Source organism: Ambystoma mexicanum, chromosome 12 (assembly GCF_040938575.1).
Source record: "Ambystoma mexicanum isolate Mex_15411 chromosome 12, UKY_AmexF1_1, whole genome shotgun sequence".
NCBI lineage: Eukaryota > Metazoa > Chordata > Amphibia > Caudata > Ambystomatidae > Ambystoma > Ambystoma mexicanum.
In genome coordinates, this window is record NC_090936.1 from 240969423 (window position 1) to 240989927 (window position 20505).

Here is a 20505-nt window from a genome sequence, read left to right on the forward strand (position 1 = left end):
GCAGAAATTACGGCAACGGTACAGAGACTTTGTTACCGGCCGTCTGGCTGAGAGCAACACCTCCAACACGTCTTCAGGGAGGTCCCAATCCTTATACCTCAACCTTTCAGAAGCCAAGCGTGAAGGTTGAGGGATCTGACCTCTGGATGGAGAACCTGACCCCTCTCCCGTGAGAGCAGATCGTTTCGGTAGGGAAGACGATGTGGAGGGCAGATGGACAAGTCGAGAAGGTCCGGGTACCACGTCCTCCGGGCCCACGCCGGAGCAATGAGGATCATCAGGGAACCGAACCTCCGTAACCTCCGCAGTACTTGCGGGATGACGGGGACTGGATGAAACGCATACAGCAGTGGGAATGACCACTCCACCACGAACACGTCTCCTAAGGCTCCTTTTGGAGGAAATTCCCACGAGCAGAACCTTTTGCACTTCCGGTTGACACTGGAGGCGAAGTAATCCACTTGAGGGGTCCCCCAAAGGGCGAAGATCTCCAGAAGAATCTCCTGAGCCAGCTCCCACTCATGAGAGATCGTGCTCTGCCTGCTCAGAGCGTCCGCCGTCTCGTTGTCGTCTCCGGTCAGATGAACAGTCGAGATCGAAACTTCCTGCTGGATGGCCCAGAACTCTAGCTGCATCGCCTCCCTGAACAGAGAAAGTGACCCTGCCCCCCCCTTTTTGTTGAGGTAGTGCATGGCCACCGTGTTATCTGTTAGAATCAGGTCACTCTTTCCTCGCACAGTCGGCAGAAAAGCATTCAGGGCTAGCCTGTCGGCCCTCAGCTCCACCAGATTGATATGGAGTCTGGACTCCTGACTGTCAACTCGTTGGCATGAGCTCCCCATCCCGTGAGGGATGCATCCGTCACGATCGTCACCTCCGGCCAGGGCAGCCAAAATGGGGCTCCCTTCATCAGATTGCCTTCGACAGCCCACCACAGAAGGCCATGGGCGACCGAGGGCGGCACCTGAACAGGGTCCGACATCCTGCCGGAGGACTGAGACCACTGGAGCTTGAGTGCCCATTGCAAAGATCTCATCTGCAACCTGGCCTCTGGCACCAGAAGAATGCAGGATGCCATGAGGCCGAGCAGTCTCAAGAACTCGGACGCTGGGAGAGTCTGGGCAAGTTGAAACTTGTGCACCATCTGCTGAATGTGAAGAGCCCTGACCTGGGGAGGAAAACACAGGCCCAGGGATGTGTCGAGCACTGCTCCGATGTACTGGAGCCGCTGTGTTGGCGTCAAATGGGACTTCTTTAAATTTAGGGAGAAGCCCAGCTTGTGAAGGGAGTGGCAGGTGACAGACAGATGATCCAGGACTTGCTCGGGAGAGCTCCCCCTGATCAACCAATCGTCCAGGTAGGGGTAGACGTGAATTCCCCCCTTTCCTGAGATGCGCTGCCACCACCAACATGAGCTTGGTGAAAACCCTTGGTGTGGAGGTTAATCCGAAAGGCAGGACCGGACCTGAAAGTGCGAGTCGCCAACCACGATCCTCAGGTACTTCTTGTGCTTGGGATGGATCGGCACATGGAAGTAAGCGTCCTTGAGGTCGAGAGACACCAACCAGTCCTGAAGTTGAAGGGCCTGGAGGACTCGAGAGAGAGTAACCATGTTGAACTTGTCCTTCCTGAGGAGTTTGTTCAAACCGCGCAATTCCATGATGGGTCTCAATCCCCCGTCTTTCTTCAAAATCAAAAAATAAGGGGAATACCATCCCTTGTTCCTCTCTGCTACAGGCACCAGTTCTATGGCGCCTTTCTCCAGCAGGGCTTGAATTTCCTGCACAAGGAACGGATCCGGACTCTTCAAAGAGAGGTTCCCAGGTGGATTGTCGTGAGGCCTCTGCCGAAAGGGAAGACAGTAGCCATGGGTCATGATCTCTAGAACCCACACATCTGAAGTAATGGCACGCCACTCTACAAGATGCTTCGCCAGCCTTCCCCCAACCGGCGAACCATGGGACCTGGCATCATGACTGAGTGGTAGCAGCTGCAGCGTTGCCTGAGGGCAAAGAGGCAACTGCCCGAGCGGCTTTGGTGCCTCAAGTACACTGTTTTCCACCTCTGGCACTCTTACGATGGCCTCTTTGACTGACAGCTCCTCTCGCTTTAATGAAGGACGAGTAACAGCAAAAGGAACCTCCCCTCCATTGTTGTCCACTAGGACGAAAAGGCGGAGGTTGTCGAACTGCAGCGCCCAACGACTTTGCTGCAGCTTTGGAGGTCTGCAACCTCTCAAGGCTCTCGTCAGCCTTGCTGCCAAAAAGATGTTCACCGTCAAAGGGCATGTTGAGGAGCCGGGACTCCACATCAGGAGCGAACCCCGACTTCCCCAACCACACAAACCTGCGTATTACGGCGCTCGCCGCCATGGACCGGCTGACACAATCTGCCATGTCCAAACCCGACTGAAAGGCCTCACATGGCATCCTTGCCATCCTGAACCATAGCAAGGAAACCATCCCGTTCGTCCCCTTCGGGAATATGTTCAGCCGCTAATGCAACACAGTTCCAGAGTGTGCGTGAAACGAGACAAGGCACATACAGAGTTGGCTGCCTGAAGCGCCATACCCCTGTAGAAAACACTTTCTTCGCCCAGCCATCAAAACGTTTGTCATCCCTATTCAGGGGGATGGTAGGATACGACGCCTGCTTTGCCGGGGCCGTAGCTGCCTGCATCACCAAACTCACTGGAGTGAGGTGCCAGGACAAGTAGCAGGGGTCGCCACTGGCTGGACCGTGTTTTTGCAACAAAGACTTGCCCACTGCCGGGAGACTCTTCGGAGCAGTCCAAGCCGCTGCCACCCTTCTCTGCAGAGCCATATGAAACGGCAGTACCAGGTCAGGGGGGGGGGGGGGGGACACCAAGATCAAGGATGTCCGTGAGATCATCATGAACAATTTCCCCTGGGGGAGCCGACCATCCCAAGTACTCAGTGACTCGAGACATAAGGCGCCGGTACGAAGAATCGGCATGAGTGCCAGGCTCAGGCCTACAAAACCACCTCCGGAGAGGTGTCCAGTCCACTGGCATCATGCATTGACTGCCTCAGGTCATCAAATTGGCTATGGCCCGAGAGAAGCTCATTCTGCACCGTAACCGGAACCAAGCCCTCATCAGAGCCCTCATCACCCTCTGAAATGTACTCCAGGAGGTGAGAGGAAGACACCTGGGGACCAAAGCAATGCCTGACTTTAGCCAGAGCCTTTCTAGGGACTACGCCCGTACCACGGGGCCCCTCCGACACCACCGTCTCAAAAGGCATTGAGGGCGCCGAATGAGTCGGCGCCGAGAGAATCGGCGTTGACATCGAGCAAATTGGCATCGACATCAACCGGAGCGTTGCCAGCATTGGCAGCGTCGAAACAGGCCTCGAAGCCAGAGCTCCGAGCGTGTCCTTCGACGACCTAGGCGCTGACAGCGTCGACAACCCCCTCGGAAGTGGAGCCTCGAGAGAGGTTGTTGACGACCTCGGCGCCACAGGCGTCGACGTCTTCCTCGAAGACTGCACAGGATCACGCAGTCTCGAGCACGTCAAGGACCGGGACCTGGAACGGGCATGGCGAGAACGGTTACCCTTGTCCGAGCGGGACTTCTCCCGCGAACAGTGCTGACCACTCGAGCCTGCAGGCGTGCGAGCGGCGTCTCTCGACCAATCACGACCGACCCCACTCGGAGGCGCGGACGGACCGGTGCCCTGCCATTCAAGAATCGCCAACATCTTCCCGAAGGAAGCCCATTCCTCCGGTGTCACTTGCCTGGTGGGATAAGCGACCCACCGATGGGCAGAGTCCTCGGAAGAGGACGGGGAAGGCGACCGATGCCGGCGCTTCCAGGAATGCCTCGAAGAGGCAGAGGAGTGGCGAGACCGACTCCTGGAAGGAGACCCACCGGACCTCTGACGATGTCGCGGAGAGTCGCCTCTCGAATCATCCATCGAAAGCCCAGCAGACCTCGACTTTCTGGGCTTAGACACCCTACTTACTGACAACTTCTTCTTGCACTCCCGCAAGGCCTTGGCCGTGAGCAACTGGCAGTCGAAACAGTCGTCCATGTCGTGGGCCTCCCCGAGGCACCAGAGGCAGGCGTCGTGGGAGTCTGTTACCGACATCTTGGACTCACAGTCCCCGCATTTCTTGAAGCCCGGACGCGGGGTTGAAGACGAGGTAGAAATCGTCACAAACTGGTTTTCACAAAAACCGAACAGGTTCAAAGAACCGAGAAGAATACAACAAGCTCCAAAGAGTCGAGGCGTACTGAGATTCACGAAGCGAACACGTTCGCGGAAAAAACGGAACTCAGGCTATGGGCGTCGTGCGTCCTACTTATCACATCGGGTGATGTCGGCCGTCGGAGGAGGTCCTCGGGGACGGCGCATCGACGTCATCGATGCAGGACGCATACGCAGAATTTTTTTTCCAAAGCAGCACAGCTGTGGTGATTACTGTCATAGATATGGAATACGTCGGAGGACCCAAATCCCCTCGAATTAATGCATATTGAATACAGAACTGAAGGAAACCTTGCAATTAAGCTTATTGAATAAGGAATAGTACGACCTTCATGGGAAAAGCAAACAGCCAAAGAGAAAGTGCCTATATGAAAACAACAAAGGAAATAATACAAGTGTGAAAGAGTGCCATAGAAAGGTGGGACATGAACAAAACCAACACAAAACGAACTTTATGAATAAATGCAGTGCAGCAAGGCCAAAGATTGGCAAGAGGTGTGTGACACGTTATGCCAGAGCCAAGAGGCTAATGAGGAGAAGCCAGAAAAGTGTAAGCATGCATATAAAGCCAAGAGGCCAAAAAAGAGGAGTTACCTGAATATGACTGAACACAGGGTCTGGTATAGGAGAACCTGTGTGGGCTGAAGAGCCCAGGAACCCCGGTCCCGCGATGTGTGATGGGTGGACCACGTGGTCTGACAACTGCACCTACAACAGTGAGCCCTAAACTGTGAGAACCAAAGACATTGTGAAATAAACCAGAGAGAGGCACTGTAAGTGAACTGGTGAAGCAATCCAGAAAGAGGGTCAGGCTGACCTTGAGTTGTGTCAATCCTTTTGAAAGACTAAAACAAGTACAAGAGATTGAGCTACAGTCTTGGGGAAGGGAACCCCGAGACTTGATGAACTGCAATGCTGTCTTGAGGACAGAGCTTCAAGACCTTTCTTCATTTGAACTGTGTTGCCTTAAACTTAGGGAAGGGAACCCCAGAGGATTGTGTGGAACTATATTACTTTTAACGTGCGAAAGGAAATTTGGAGACTTTTGTAGAACTTTCTTGAACTTGGGGAAGGGGAACAGAAAAGGAAGCTACGAGCTGGAAGAAGCTCAGTACTTTGTGTTAATCACCATTTCTTTGATTATTGACATCCGTACACATTGTTTAGCTTTAGATGTGAGAGAAAGCAAATGTTTTTCACACAGAAATCCTTTAAACTTGAACTCTTGGACTCAGACTTTCCTTAGTTTTGTTCAGGTAGGGTGTCAGGCTTCACCCATGGAAGCTGTGGCAGCGATGGAAGCATTGATCTCCGACCGTGGTTACACAGTGTATTGGTCTAGTCCTCATCCATCATGGCCGCTCTGTGTATATCTACGCTCGGTTTCCCCCAGAACAGTATGTTGTATCGTCACTTCCGATGTTAGACGCTGCTGTGTATTTTCACAGTCCTTCTGACGCCTTGCTGTTACTCTGTGGCCTTCCGCCGTACCCTGTTTTCTCCTGCTATGTTCGTGAGCATATTGGTTCTATCATTTTCATCCCTGTTCTGTCTTATGCGTTCCTACCAACGCCGCCTTTTCTGTATCTCCGCCGACAGTAATCGCGCTTCCTGTTCGGTTACTTTCCCTTGCCAGATACTTTTCGGTTCTTCGCCTTCCTGTGCTTGCTTACCTGTCTGCTTTTTTATGCGTTCTAGCACTCAACCTGTTCCTTCTGCTCCTTCTGACTATCTTCCTTCGCTCACGTTGAGATCTTTTCTCGCTGACAGTGCGGCACCTTTCTCTGCTTCCGATCAACCTTCGATCGCTCTTAACTGGTTTATTTCTAACAGCCTCACTAGCTGGCTTGGCTTTCTCCCGCCATCTGACCCAGCTCGGCTACAACTCATAGTCCTTCTTTGGTTTAGTCCCTTTTGAACCAGATCTGCATTTGCCCCGTGGATGTGTTGAAACCTGTCATCCTTACTCTGCTCGGTGGACGAGCCGGGTTTAGCTTCCCTTGAGCGTGTATTCGAACTGCTCCAGACTGCCAAGGACTCGTACCTTATTCTACTCATCCGGAACCTGCATATTCAACCATCACTGCTTCCTCCAGGGAGAGGGGTTTGGCTCCTTGGAGTCCACCAGGACTTGGTAAATTACCAGTCACGGTGGCTTCTGAGGGAGCCAGACCTTATTTACACGGTAACAATGACAAGAAGCCTAAGGAGAAGAAAGATCTTGACACAAGAAAATCCAGAAAGAAGAGACTAACAGAACTGAAGGACAGCTCCTCAAAAGGTCAAGGTGAGGAGGTGGTTCGGGAGGGTACATCACTGCAAGACAAACCTGACATAGGGATTTAGCATAGGGTGAGTTAGGCCTTCTACTATCCTGACATTTAAATTAGTAAATATCTTTGTATTTTAACTTTAAGTCGATTGGCTGTGTCTTGCTTCATGATGCCTTCACAGTAGGCCAACGAGCATGTAGCATGCGTGACGAGGAAGGGGCAGGGCTTGATAAATTGTGATAAATGGTGCGGAGCAGCATTGGCGGGTGTGGCACAGTAAAACTACGTAGAGGTGGTTCCGGGGTTGTAGGGTCAGTCAAGGCCAGTTCACATACTCTAGGAGCGTCCACGGTTTGAGTTAATGAGTTGGGGTGAGGGGCGGACGGGGGATTTCGGAGCACCTGGGCTGTGTCTGTCGGGTGCATCCCAGGCAAGAAGAAGAGTAATGCTGGAGGCAGAGCTCACAGTGATGGCTCCTGTGTTGAGAGGCCTACCCTAAGTGCTCTCTAGAGGACTGACATGGCACCCCCATACTGGCTTATTTCAAAGCTACACAGGATTTCCAGACTCACATTAACCAGAAATTGGCCAATGGAGAGATGCGGCATCACTCAACCAGATCATAATACTACGCATGGACTTATTTGCTTGCGATGTGAACAATCAAAGTTTTAAAATAGATATATATATATATATATATGTATTCAGACTCTAGCCAGCTCTTGCTCAAATGGAATAAAAAATGTTTATCTCGAACAATGTACTCTTTGCAAATATCTAAATGCAGAATCTATTCTATACGCTCTATTTAGGAAAACAATGTAAACAGCACATCACCCAGTGCCAAGACTATTCTGCAGGCGTTTGGTGAACAAAACTAAATGGTAGAGCCATTTATGAACGTAAATGTTTCCATTGTACATATGCTGTTCCCTAGAATATCGCTTGCACAAGAAGCACTCAATATTTGGTACCATCTACCTTTGATTTGTTCACTTTTGGTGGGCATAGTTTCTAGGCACAGGGCTTGATGGTGAGATTTTTTATAACACTGGTTATTTATTAACATGTCATTTTCTATTGGTTTCATTAATACATTTCTTTGTTGGGTAGAAACTATGTATAATAGTGAAGCCATATCCAAGCCCAATCTACCAAAAGGTGACATGTTATTGCTCCCACCTAGTCTGGTGAGGTTGAGAGGGCCTTTCTGTTGAAGGTACGGGCTGGAAAGGATTGGATGATGTGAACGAGGCAGTTTCCAAGTGGCCCATCAAAATGCCAATATCCTGTGCGCACATTTTTAGGAATTGTGTTGTGGAATAGAGGAGGTGATGCAGAAGCGAGATTGCCTGAAGGCTGATGTTAATGGAAATGTAAAGGAAATCTTGCTGCAATGTAACGGGGCAAAGGCTTCAATGTGCATGAATGGAAAAGAGACAGATGCTGCAGAATCTTTTTCAGGCCGTATACGAAGTGCCCACGAGTTATTCCATGTTCAAGGAAAATCGTATATTTTCATAAGGCTACTCATAACATTTAAAGACCAATTGGTGCCTTTTGCAAAAGTAAAAAGCTTCATTCCTATCTTGTGCTTATCCTACTGCTCCTCCTTGATCCATTAACTTCTCTCCTCGTTCCTAAACTCTTTCCCTAATTCTTCCTTTCCTGACCACACTTATTAATCAGTCTCATCCGCTACTTCCCTGCAGATTTTAAACATATTATACTCCCTATTTTCAAAATGATTTCCCTTGATCCTGCTCTTCATGCACATTTCAATCCTATCCCTTCTTCCTTTCCAAAATCCTAAAACGTGTTGTCTACTCCCAGATAGCTTCCTAGCTTTATCTTCACGCTCTACTTCGTGAGCATCAATATGGCTTTCACCCTCTACATTCTACTGAAACAGCCCTTCTTTCTGTTCCTAATGCACTTTTGTCTGTTCAACATTTTAAACTTTATTTCATCCATATTCTTTTGGATATTTCTGATGCTTTTGGCACGGTAGATCACCCTACTCTTCTTTGTACTCTTTCCTCTCTCAGGGACTGTCCTACAATGGTTTAATTTCCACTTGGCTGACAGCTTCTTAGTCTTTTGAGAAGTCAAATTATCCCCCACCTTCCCATCACTGCATGGTATACTCCAGAGCTCTGTCCTTGGTCCTTTATTCTTTTCACTCTTCTTACCACTACATTGGTTGTTTCCCATATCTAGTCACTCCCTATTGGTCTAATTGCCCATCATCTCACCCCACTATGCCCCACCTTGAACTCCTATTAATTTGCTGTCTTTCCCCCATATGTCTATCTCATCCTCTTCACGCTTTGGCTTGGCTATCCTTCAAATCTCATCTATGCTTACACTTTCTCGCTTGTATTTATGTACATACATGGTCTTGCACAAAATATATTCTACTCTTCCCCTTTCCCTCTATGCCAGTTCTGGTCTCTGTGCTCCTAAGGTCAATTCCTGCATACAGTAGCCAACCCTCCTTGCGGCCCATGTTGAAATCTCTTTTGCTCTGTAGGTACCTAAACACAAACTATTCACCTGGTCATATTAGATCCTCACGACCCCTCTGTTTTCCATCTAAATTTTATCCTTTATTCTGCCCATTAAAATGCATGTATCCTCTGAATACGGTTATATTCATGTGTATTGTACAGTTTTAAAAGTGTCCAATGCTTTGATGAAAGTGCAATATCAGTCAATAAAATACAAAAAAAAACAGCAGGATGGAAGGTTACTGTCCTGCTCCTACTCCACCTGAAACATTTTAAATTTGGATAACGGTTGTGTAAATTACAACACTTGATGGATAGCCTGCCGAATAACTCACTGTGAAGAAAAGGTTTCCACACGAAGCTCAAGCCTTCACGAAGCGGCTGCCCAAGGAAGATGGGCATTATTTGTATCCAGGCATGTCACTGCCAGTACATATTACACTAATGAAACAGACATCAATCTAGTTTGTGACCCTCTTGATCATCTATGCCATTAGACCAAAGCTCAAAATCATCGACTTCTTTAACAAAACTTTGTTTGAATCATTAAACTGAAAAAATTAATTCAGGATTAAACTTACCAAAAGGTTGAATCCATGTTTGAACTTCTGAAAACAGTCTATAAATTCTTCTTGAGGAGGGGGTTTTGCACGAAGAGTCAGCACACCCTCTGATGAGCAAGAAGACAAATTTTATCCATCTATCTATGGACTCATAGCTTTTGACTTTTAATATGTAGAAGACAATTACCTTAGAAAAGGGAAATGAGGCCTAGGCTGATTCATTGGAATTTTGTGAAACTAAAGTATCAATGAACAGTGAAGCATGATTTAACAAATATGCATGTACTGTAAGGTTGCAAGTGATAAACCACTTACCTCCAGGCCCCTTCTTTTTATTTTTCTTGAACTTTTTTCTCTTTGAAAGATCAGAATATGCCTCAGCAGCTTTTTGCAGTTTCATTATGAAAAATTCAATGTCATCCAGAATGTGGTTTAGAATTTGCTGAAAAAGAAAAACATTTGTCTCATGCTGATACAAACGATGTAATATGACCATATATGACAGTACAACAGTTGTGCTCTGAATGTTCTTATTACAAGTAAACTGAACAATTTTAGATCTAGTAACTTGCATACACTCAATCTTGCACATCAACTGTGTCAGTTAAGGGGAATGTAAGAAAACTTAGCGAAACACTCCCACTCTTTCTTATTTAATTGGGTCTATTGCATTTTCTTTTACTTTTCATTGCTGTCCAGCATCAGCTTTTTTAAATATTTCAGACTGTTTTCTTAGCGCAGTGTAAGGAAACTAAGGGACTGGGAAATGTGAAAAACCAGATGGTATTTTCCCACCTAGTCCTTCAGGATCTTCAATTCAGGTGGCCAGGGAAGGGCCATCGATTTTGGATCCTGCCCCTGGGGGTGGACAAGCGAGGGAGGATCACCTGAGTGGAGGATCACGAGGGATTGGGAGGAGGATACCCAAGGGCGAGACATGGTATTCCCCAATTCCCAAACCAATCTGCCCTCAGTCTTCATGGGGTATTTCCAATCTCACCCCATCTCCCCCCGCTCCAGTTCCAGCAAATACTGAGACGAGGAGGATGCCACTAGGATCAGTGACGATTACCCATAGAAACAACATGGGGAAAGTAAGGGCAACCTACTATGGAAATAAGACAAGTTGTCCCACTATAAGTGTCAGGGAGGGTCAGGCATTTGATAATGACAACTCACACCTGACTCCATTTGACTGTTCAAAGGTGTGGTTTTTCAAAGGGGAGAGAGCGAGCTGGGGATGTTGTCCGAACCAGAGAGGCCAAAGAGCAGAGAGCAGCAGGACAGGAACCCTGGAGTAGAACAGCATGCCCAGACGCTGGCTCTGTGTTTGCAAGGGGCTGCAATGTGACTAGGAAGCCGTGACTCGGAGGAGCCGGAACGAGGCAGCATCCTGCTGTGGAGGTCCGGCAAAATGCTCATTCCCTTGGGATTGGTGCCTCTCCCAAGGGTGCCTGAGGGCAGGTGGTGAGACCCTGACCTCAACCCTGTGTATCCAGAGAGCTGTTCATCAAAGCGACGCTGCTCGCGAGTTTCATGTTATTGAGAGAGAAACTCGGGAGTGTGCGGTTGATTGGAGTGGAGCGGGTGGAAAATACAGTTTGTAAAGTGGCACGGGAAAGTGAGAAAATGTATAAAGCAGTGCAGAGTGGAAAGCGAGAGAAAGCTTAAGAAATCCATTTAAGGAAAGCAGAAAGAAGGAAAAGGTGCAAGTGGTGCAGAAGGAAAGTAAAGACACGCAACTGTGTGAAAGTGTGCAGAGGCACGGGAAGAAAACAAACAGGTGCAAGTGTGCACGTTAATCAGGTGCAACGGTAAGGAAAGTGTGGAAGAGGCACAATACCAATAGAACAAAGCAGAGGAAGGTGCAAGAGTGCACGAGAAAGTAAGAGAAATAAATGAAAGCAAGAAAGGGGTGCAAGAGAAAGTGTAAGACTGCGACTAGAACTATGGAGAAGGTCTGATGAACAGCCCTTTGTTGAGTGAACTCATTTTTGTGAAGCCGACCACACACCTGGTGAGAAAGTACTCTGAAACCAACCTTGGGTTTACATTTTCTGTTGAACGACTATTTTTCCTTTTTGAAAACTTCCTAACAAAAATGTTGTCAAGAGTGATGGCAAGCATAGTTTTAGACACAAACAGACTATTTATTTGGACTCTTATACATCAACGGTCCATAGAAACATCAGTTAAGGAAACCATCCCTTTAGAGTTAGGGCCTGCTAGGCATTACATTAACCCAAGAAGCATAGTAGATAAAGGTTTTGAAACTAACATCTTTGAGTCTGTGTCTCTCTTGATGCCACGCCGGTCTCACAGAAATCAACAGGAGATTGGATTGAAATGTCATTGGGGCGGCATATCGAATACAACTCCCAGGGTAGAGAAGAAAATCCGTTAGCGTATTTAGGTTTTTTTGTATCATTAGAATTTAGTTTTCTTTGGCATTTTGAGTTGGGAAGTAACAGAATGATGTAAAACCAAGAGAGTCTGAATAAGGAATAGGCGGGTTAGCATGATTGCTTTAGGTTAAGGAAATGGGCAGGAGGCTGATTCCAGGAAAGAGCTTACCTTTGATTTAAGAAGGAAAGCAGGTGAGCATGTAGCGATTATTGTCTGATTATTGTCCAAGCAGTTGGTAGGCAAGTGTGGGGTTCTGACACTGAGCCACCTAAAACAGAGGTTTGGCAGTGACAGTTGCTGCCATGGTCTGACCTTACAAAGCTAGAGAAGGTCTGGTCTTCGTAGGAGAGCGAGTTGTTCTAAGTCTGCCTGGAGAAAGGGGGCAGGGAAAAAGAAAACATGTATATTTGGTATATAGGGACTGGCTTTTTTCATGGAGTGGGTTGGATATTGCAACATGGGAGGAAAAAAATGGGGTTGTAAATGAACATGGAAGTTTTTTTTAATGATTTCAGTTTTTAACATGGTATGTTCTGGTGGACTGTGGCATCTAACCCTACACAAGATGGAAATGTTGGAAGATGTTATATTATTGAGACTGGACCACAGAGCTGGGAGGATGCAGAGACCCCACAGGCTGGCTGATGTGATCATCAGTGCTAACCTATAAATATTGTAGATGGTACTAATACTTTTGAATTCCGTGAAGCTTTAGCCAACTAACCATTTGGGATCTAAATGTACACTCCTTTTTTGTTCCCCCAAACAGATTCTGAAAAATCTTCATATCATATATTACTGGTAACTCTTGGACCATTCTGTGACGACAACCATTTCAGTCATTTCAATGCTCATTTCAAGTCAACATTTTTTTAAATTTGTTTTTAATTGTGTTCACAACTGAATTACGGTGGGAAACATTTCAGGATATAAACTGCTAATCCAGGTTAAAAAGTAACTTGCCACCCCAGTTCTTGACATGCACATAGCACACAATTTCTTATTCACCAAGAGTAACTTCTCACATGCCAATAGCTAGGAAGAGTGAACATTTTGAGGCCTGAATAAAAGAAGAAAGTCTTTAAAGGCAACATTTAACAAACTACTTCCCAGTTTACACAGGTGCACTAGCTCCTACAAAATGACAGACACTCCATCTTTTAGGACTGTGGGGCAAGTGGGGTGTACATAACCCTAGAAGATACAGAGGGACACAATGGATAAACAGCATCAATTGGGTCCCGTTTAGGGCTTTGTGGCTTCTCTCATTACAGAAGCGCTCTGGAGACTTGGAAATGTCCAGGTACACTGACAAGGGCTAAAAACCCAACAATCCTCGGCAAAGTCGTCTTGCCAGGGATTCTATTAAAGTGCCTCTCCACCCATGCTCCTTGTTGGTAATTGAGACTAACTGCAGGATCTGAAAGTGTGAGGCTTGGTAAAGCATTGACAAGCCAATAGGCACCTGCATCATTGCTTTCTGTGACTTTCACAGCTAGGACTTGTGGCCTTAAGTCATGGCAACTTGCCCAGAGAATGCCGACAAGCTGTTCAATCTGAAGACTAGTTGGCTGCATTTGCCTCTCGGCTTAGGTGGCGTTCTATTCTGCATACTACACTTCATGATCACCACCCTGTGAACACTAACCTAGTTATTCTAGGTAACAGATGAATATAATTTAGAACAGTGTCTGTGTTCATGTACTGTATGGTTAGTTGTCTAGTATTCGTTCTTTTTTCTTAGAGATATCCCTTGGCATGTGAACATACACATTAAGGCTCAGTATGTTCTGCTACTGCAGGGTCTGTCTGTAGTAATGGGAAAACTAACCAACTGTAGGGAACCTATGCATACTAAGGCTTGAGCTACATTATGTGCTAAGATGCATATCAATTGGGTTTGTGCTTCACTATGTTCTAGCACTGTGTGTGCTTTGGCTTGGCTAAAGGTATCAGTGTGTAGCTGCCTTCTTAATGTTCTAAGTGTTAAAATGGTTGATGTACTAGGGTAAAGAATTCCAGACTTTAGACTCGGAAAAAACATGCTGGCAGTCATCATATAAGAGTAAGTTCCAATAGTGAAAGAATACACACTATGTACAATGTTGAGCATTGTGTTTACCAGGAAAATCCCACACCCAGACATAAACATTACACTGATCCTGTTTCTGGTTTCCTTATTGCCCCTGCCTACCATCAACCTCCCCACAACCCCCCTCACTCCCCACTAGCTGGTACAGGATGCCCAGGGGTGCTATATTCAGTATCCTGTATCAACCACAGTGGGAGGGTCATTTCATACAGCGTTTGTGGTTAGGTAGAGAGTGAGGGCGTCATCCCCAATCACGTTCACAAACTCACAACATCAACAATGTCTCAACTATGATGCACTTGAACTGCATCACAGAACAGTTCATGGGCAAGGGCACCTCTACATAATGCAACAAGAGCTCTGACAGAGCTAAAGCACTCAAGGTCCAGCCAAAGTGCCTTTGGCATGCTTAAGAAGGTCCAATTTGCTCACTTAGCCCGAGGAGACTCAATTTAACATTTGATAAAACTGTAACTAGCTATGTCAGCTAATCTGTGCTACTCAAGTGAAAACATTTTATACCACTACCACATGAGATGTTAGAGCAGTAATTGGAGTAAATTATACACACTTGATTATTCACTTCATAACTTTTCTTCTAGGTACAAAGCCTGCGTTTGCGGGGGCTTCACAACATTCTGTGCATGAACACCACATGCACATTCCAAGTGAGTACATTGCCAGTCCCGCAGCGGTTAAACAGTTAACACCCTACAAAGTAAAACCAGCATTTCACATCCACTGACTAAAGTGGGGGCAGTAAACAACTGCAGATGGCATAGGATTGCTAAGGTGTGGTGACATTAACAGATGGTTTTTTGTCAGACTGACTTAATTATCCACAGTCACTTTACCAATAATCACCTCTGCCCCACTTAAATACAGATTTGAATGCTAGAGAGGTTTGCATTTTATGGAGAAAAAAATGTAATACATTATTTAGTGCATTGTTGCACTAAGTTGTGCATTTATAAAAACATAAGAAATCATAAAAAGTAAAGTGCTGCAAAGAAAAAAAATATGTATTTTTTTTATTGAATATAGTTGAATAAACAACTTTTTCAATATATAAACAATATTCATTTACAAATACACACGAAATTCAGCATTTACTTTAACAAGAAACATTCAATTAATGATGTAATACATTGTGCAAATAGTCCAACTAGATAAAAACATATGATAAGATAACTAAAACAATTAGGACTTAATTGTAATAATTTTAGGTAATAAAAATCAATTTGAAAGCAATTTAAAAAAAAAAAAAAGTTTAAACAAGAAAGTACGATTTGAAAGAATGAAGGAAGAAGAGAAAGAGCCTAACATATTAGGAGCTTGACTAAACCAATATGTTCTTAGTTGGAAGACATAAAATATGTCATAATTCTCATAGAACCATTGTGTCATTAGTATATAGTATGAGGCTCATCCTCATTTAGCATGCGATTCTTTTAACAATTGCTAATAGGCCATTCACAAATTTACTTTGCCAATGCTTAAACGCAGCTGCAATCTTGATGGTCGTCATATTTATGTCTTTAAATCACAGTCAACACATCCTTAAGTTTTGACATAATGACTTCCAAAAAATTGTGAGTGGCAATACGAAGACACATTGGGTTGGTGGACAAAAGTAACGACCATCGGGTTTCAGGAGTTAGTTCACCAAGGGAGGATAAAAGAGGTGCAAAAAATGTCATTCTAAGTTCAGTTAGCGCTGGACAAGCAGATACAACATGTCGAAGTGTTTCTCTAACTCCCTCAGTTTTACAAAAGGAACAATAATTTTTATTAACCGGCAACAGCTTTCTTCTAGCTAGAACATCTCTAGTTGGAAAGAGGTTAAATCGCAGCCGTGAGATAGTTGACCTTAGTTGCACAGAGGGTGACTGTTTTAAATATGGGGCTAGAGTTCCACGGGTTTTATGTTCAAAGATTAGCATTTCAAAATCTTTATATAACAGGCACTTCGTTCTTGTTTCAATCCAGTCAAATCTGAACAATTTTTCTTTTGCCTTGTTTGGTTGGTCGATGAGCATTTCTAAAGACAAATCAATTTTAGCCAAGATGTTAAATATCTGGGCCATCCACGCTTTTGCAAATTGATGGTCCGATGTTAACAAGTAAAGGGATAAAGAAGCCAGTATAGTATCAGATTTAACACAAGACATTTCCGAAACAAGGCACATAATCTCCAGTGGTATTCAGCACTCAAGGATGTTAAACCTAGTTCAAGTCTTAGCCGGGGACCTGGGACACATTGAGGAAGTTGTAGTACAGCTCGCCACTATTTTGCCTCCATTTTTTGTAAGCTGTCTGAACAGCCATTTCTTTTAGTTTCAAGGCCATATAGTATAGTTGGAACTACTTTCTGTTTCCAATAGGTTATGGCCGGGCTGATCGTGAATTTTCCGAAATTGTGCAAAATGATTTTGGTCTGAGACATGGCAGATTTGATCTTGTGGTCCAACATGATTGAGTGTGAATCCACAGGTGAGGAACCATCGAATAGAATTCCCAAGTATAGATATGTTGGAACAACTTCAACAATTCTATTATCTATTCTCCACTCAAAGGGTCTTTTTTCATGGACCTAGGGGCATAGATGGCTACTTGCGTCTTATTTAGATTAATTATGAGCTCATTCAATGTTAAATATTAATAGAGAGCAGACAGTAATTTTTGAAGGCCTATGGGTGTCTTAGAAACCAACACTAAATCATTGGCGTACCACAAGGCTTTGATAGGTGAGCCATTCATTTTTGGCGAATCTGAAATCACATCAGAAAAAATGTGTTTGACGTCTTGGATGAAAAAGTTGAAAATGGCAGAAGCCAGCACACATCCTTGTTTCAACCCCCGGAAAGTTGGAATTGCCTTTGACAGAAGGCCTGAGACAGTCTGACAGATTTTGATTGAAGTCGAAGAATGCAAGGCATATATAATGTCACAAAGTTTTAGGGCAATTGGCCAGATGTAATTTATTCATCAATCTGGTTCTGGATACAGAATCGAAGGCTGTGTGAAGGTCAACAAATGCAAAGTACATTGGCTGTTTAGAGGACTGCGCTTGGGCTTTTAAGGCATTGAGAGTTATTAGGTTGACTGATGTACCCAGACCAGCTACAAAGCCCGTTTGACCGGGGTCTCGCTGCTGGTGGATCTCCGTCCAACGAGAGAAATCCCTTAAGACAAGGCGAGCAAAGATCTTCCCGGGAGCATCGAGCAGGGCAATAGGTCGATAGCCCGCCGGGGATTTCCTGTCGCCCTTTTTAAAGATTGGAACAAGTAAAGATGTTTGCCATGAGGTTGGAATTTTTTTGCAACTGATGATCTGGTGAAATATGTTGTTCAAAATCAGCGCCCATTCCAAGGGGTTCTGCTTGAACATGAAATTACTTAGCCCATCTGGCCCTGCAGCACGTGAGGAAGAGGATTTTTTAATTAAACCCTCAACTATACATCGGTGAGCACTCCAGGTCCCAAAAATTCGGTGTAGTAGAAATGTAGTTAAAGTTTGCATACATCGGATCAGAGTACAATTTTGAAAAGTGCTCAAGCCACTGAACTTCGGAGACTCCGCACAGTTGAAGGTTCAATTGAGTTGGAGAAACTGCACTGTTGAGTACGGACCATATTTGACCTGAATTTTTGTTATTTGCAGCTGCCAGAAAGGCTTCGCCATCCTGCTGATATAAAATGGCTCTTCTAGATCGACACCAGTTTCTATACTGACATTTCATTTTCTGTCGATTCATTTGTCGATCAACCATGGGCATTTTTCGTATAGCTCTTATAGCTTTTCTATAAGTACGTTTGGCCTGTTGCATAATTTGATCATAATGATGTTTATGTGCAGTAGTGTTGTTTGATCTATCAACAAACACTGAGCCAAAGCTTGGAAGGATATCTGCATAGAAGTTCTTTTTAGATATAAGCAATCCTTGAGTGGCAAGCTCAAGGTCATGCAAAGATGCAGGAGTCCATTTAAAACGTGTTCGCGCAGTATTGACAGTCAAAATCTGTTTTGACCATCGTTGTGTTGATATTGTGGAGTCGTAAAGGCCTTCCCATTCAAAAGGTATCATATGATGATCACTGATGGTTTGCGTTATGACTTTCAATTGGGTGGCCTTATAGAAGAGACTATCAGATACAAAAACAGTCAATAATTGACTGGGACTTTCCTCTTCCCCATGTCGCATTGGCCGGAATGTGACCTGAGATAGCACCATTAGCCATGTGTAAATTGTGGTTTTTCACAAAATTTAGCCATTTTCTAGTGTCACGCTTCTGACTGGATGTTTTTGGGCTAAAACAATTGAGATTTATATCCCCAACCATGAGTATGCCACCAACAGAATTATCGAAGGCTATTAATTCCAACATTGCGGTCAAATCTTTATAAAAGGTGTTCTCAGTCAGACCATAGGATTTCGATATAAATTTATTAAGGCCAAAGATAGTACGGAACTTGTAATTTTAACTAATTGAATGAAGTTGTTGGGAGGCGCCCATTGTGTAATCTTTAATCCTTTACTCGTTTTAACCGCCACCAGAAGGCCAGATGTTGGTCTCCATTTAGAGGGCGTTGAAGCTGGGAGCAGAATGACATCATGATCATCCCATATAGGGGTAGTCACCAACCAAGTCTCCTGCAAGGCCACAATCTCATATTTGTTAATGTTAGATGAATCTGACCATTGCAGGTGAGAGTTACCTCTCGCATAGCTCTCAACTCACACGCTTTTGGCGGGTGTCACCCGCCTTCTAAACAGTTGACTCACCCGCCAAGCCTCCTGCATGCCCATTCATTTCAATGGGCCTCTCACCCGCCAAAAATAAAATTGGGTGTTTTCACCCGCCTTTGTGACACAAATGGTTGAGAGCTATGCCTCTAGTGTTCCATGAAACTAAACTATGTTTTACTTGGGATTGCTCGGTTAATGGTTATGCTTGGAGGTTGCTGAAAGTGGGTATAATGGGAATTTGTGCTGGGCCACAATAAGAGCAGAGACATCTAGAGGGATTTTGTGCAACAAGTGGAGTGGGCACGGTTGGTTCAAACTCTTTGGCTTCTTCAATTAAACGCTCCGGATCTTGGGCAATAAGGAAACCCATTTTAAAGAGTACCATTTTTTCTTTCCAGATTGAATTCAGAACAAGCCCAGATTTGATCCAAAGTCGCACAATTGCGAGGTTTTGGTCGCACACAAATTCGACCTGGTCAATATCACTTGAAGCAATATCCTGGAGATTGCTTACATCCCCAAAGATGTTTAGGATGCTGGCCCTGCATAGATCGTACTGTTCATGGGGCGCATCTCTGCATTTTAAGATTAAGGAATGACAGTTTACAAAAGTATTGCCACATGTCCGCTTACGTTTTTGTGCACCTTGTTTTCTAGCAGTGGGGATGGAAGCAATATCCTCATTCTCTTAGAGGGACCAACCTCAGATACAAAGTTTACTTTTTTTTTCCAACCATCCAACTGTTCATTGGATGAGTTTTGCACGACACTCATAGGGTTAGAATTAGTGTACATTGAATGTGCGTGAGTTTGCGGATTCAAATTGGACCCATTTGCAACATTGACAGGGGGACATAAAACAACACGTTCATTCATATATGCCTCTACTGCCATCTTAATAGAGGCCATCTGTTCTTGTAAATCAAGCTGTCTAGCAGAAAGCTTCCCCATTAGACACTCTGTAATAGATTAGCTCGGTTTGGGATTCGGGGGAAAATTCACCGGAATCCGTGTACGTTGAGAGGAAGGAGGATGTGATGGCAAATTTCTATTGAGTGATTCATCAATTAGATCAATAATTTCTGTCAGAGGAGCATATTCAGTTGTTACATTGGTTAGCGTTGAATTCACGGGAGGCACTGAGCCTACACCAATGGAAACTGCGAATTTCAAAGTAGGGAGTGCTGGAGGTATGTTTGGCACGTCAGACAAGCAAGCTGGTAATAATGTTTGCAGAGCCATCTGAATGTTGAGTGATCATCGCATCCTTCCTTTTGGATGCAATTTTGGATTTTGCCTTTGTTAAACGAGTACTGCAGACTTTTGCTATTTTTTGCAAATCAGCCAGTGAAACAGAAGGCTGTCTGGCAATAGCCGTATTTTTTTTTGTTATTTTCTTTGGGCTGTTTTCAAGATTGATCCAAGATTCATTAATAGACAAACAATCAGGGGCAGGAGATGTTACAGGACGAATTATATTTGCAAAAAAGGGTAAAACCGAGTTAGGGGCAGCAGGCCCTTCAAACTCTTGTGTCATAATCATAGGCTGATCAGGACCTACGGCCACATCAGCCTTACTAATGGGCTTTGAGAGCGACTGGATAGTGTCAGGTAGCTTTGGAATTCCTTCAGCCAGCTGTTGTATTTGCAAAGCTTGAGATGTGGATTTCTGGTCAAG

At 45.0% G+C, this 20505-nt stretch overlaps 1 protein-coding gene across 8 annotated transcripts in view; it reads right to left on the reverse strand.

Moving 5' to 3' along the window:
• EPS8 (EGFR pathway substrate 8, signaling adaptor) overlaps positions 1-20505 on the reverse strand; it is a 1868600-nt gene that overhangs the window by 587678 nt on the left and 1260417 nt on the right. For all 8 annotated transcript variants that reach the window (XM_069628376.1, XM_069628375.1, XM_069628377.1 and 5 more), the window contains 2 exons: positions 9894-10020; positions 9597-9685 (listed from right to left, as the gene is read on the reverse strand). In XM_069628376.1, the coding sequence (XP_069484477.1) occupies positions 9597-9685; positions 9894-10020 (216 nt within the window). The remainder of the gene's footprint in view (positions 1-9596; positions 9686-9893; positions 10021-20505) is intronic.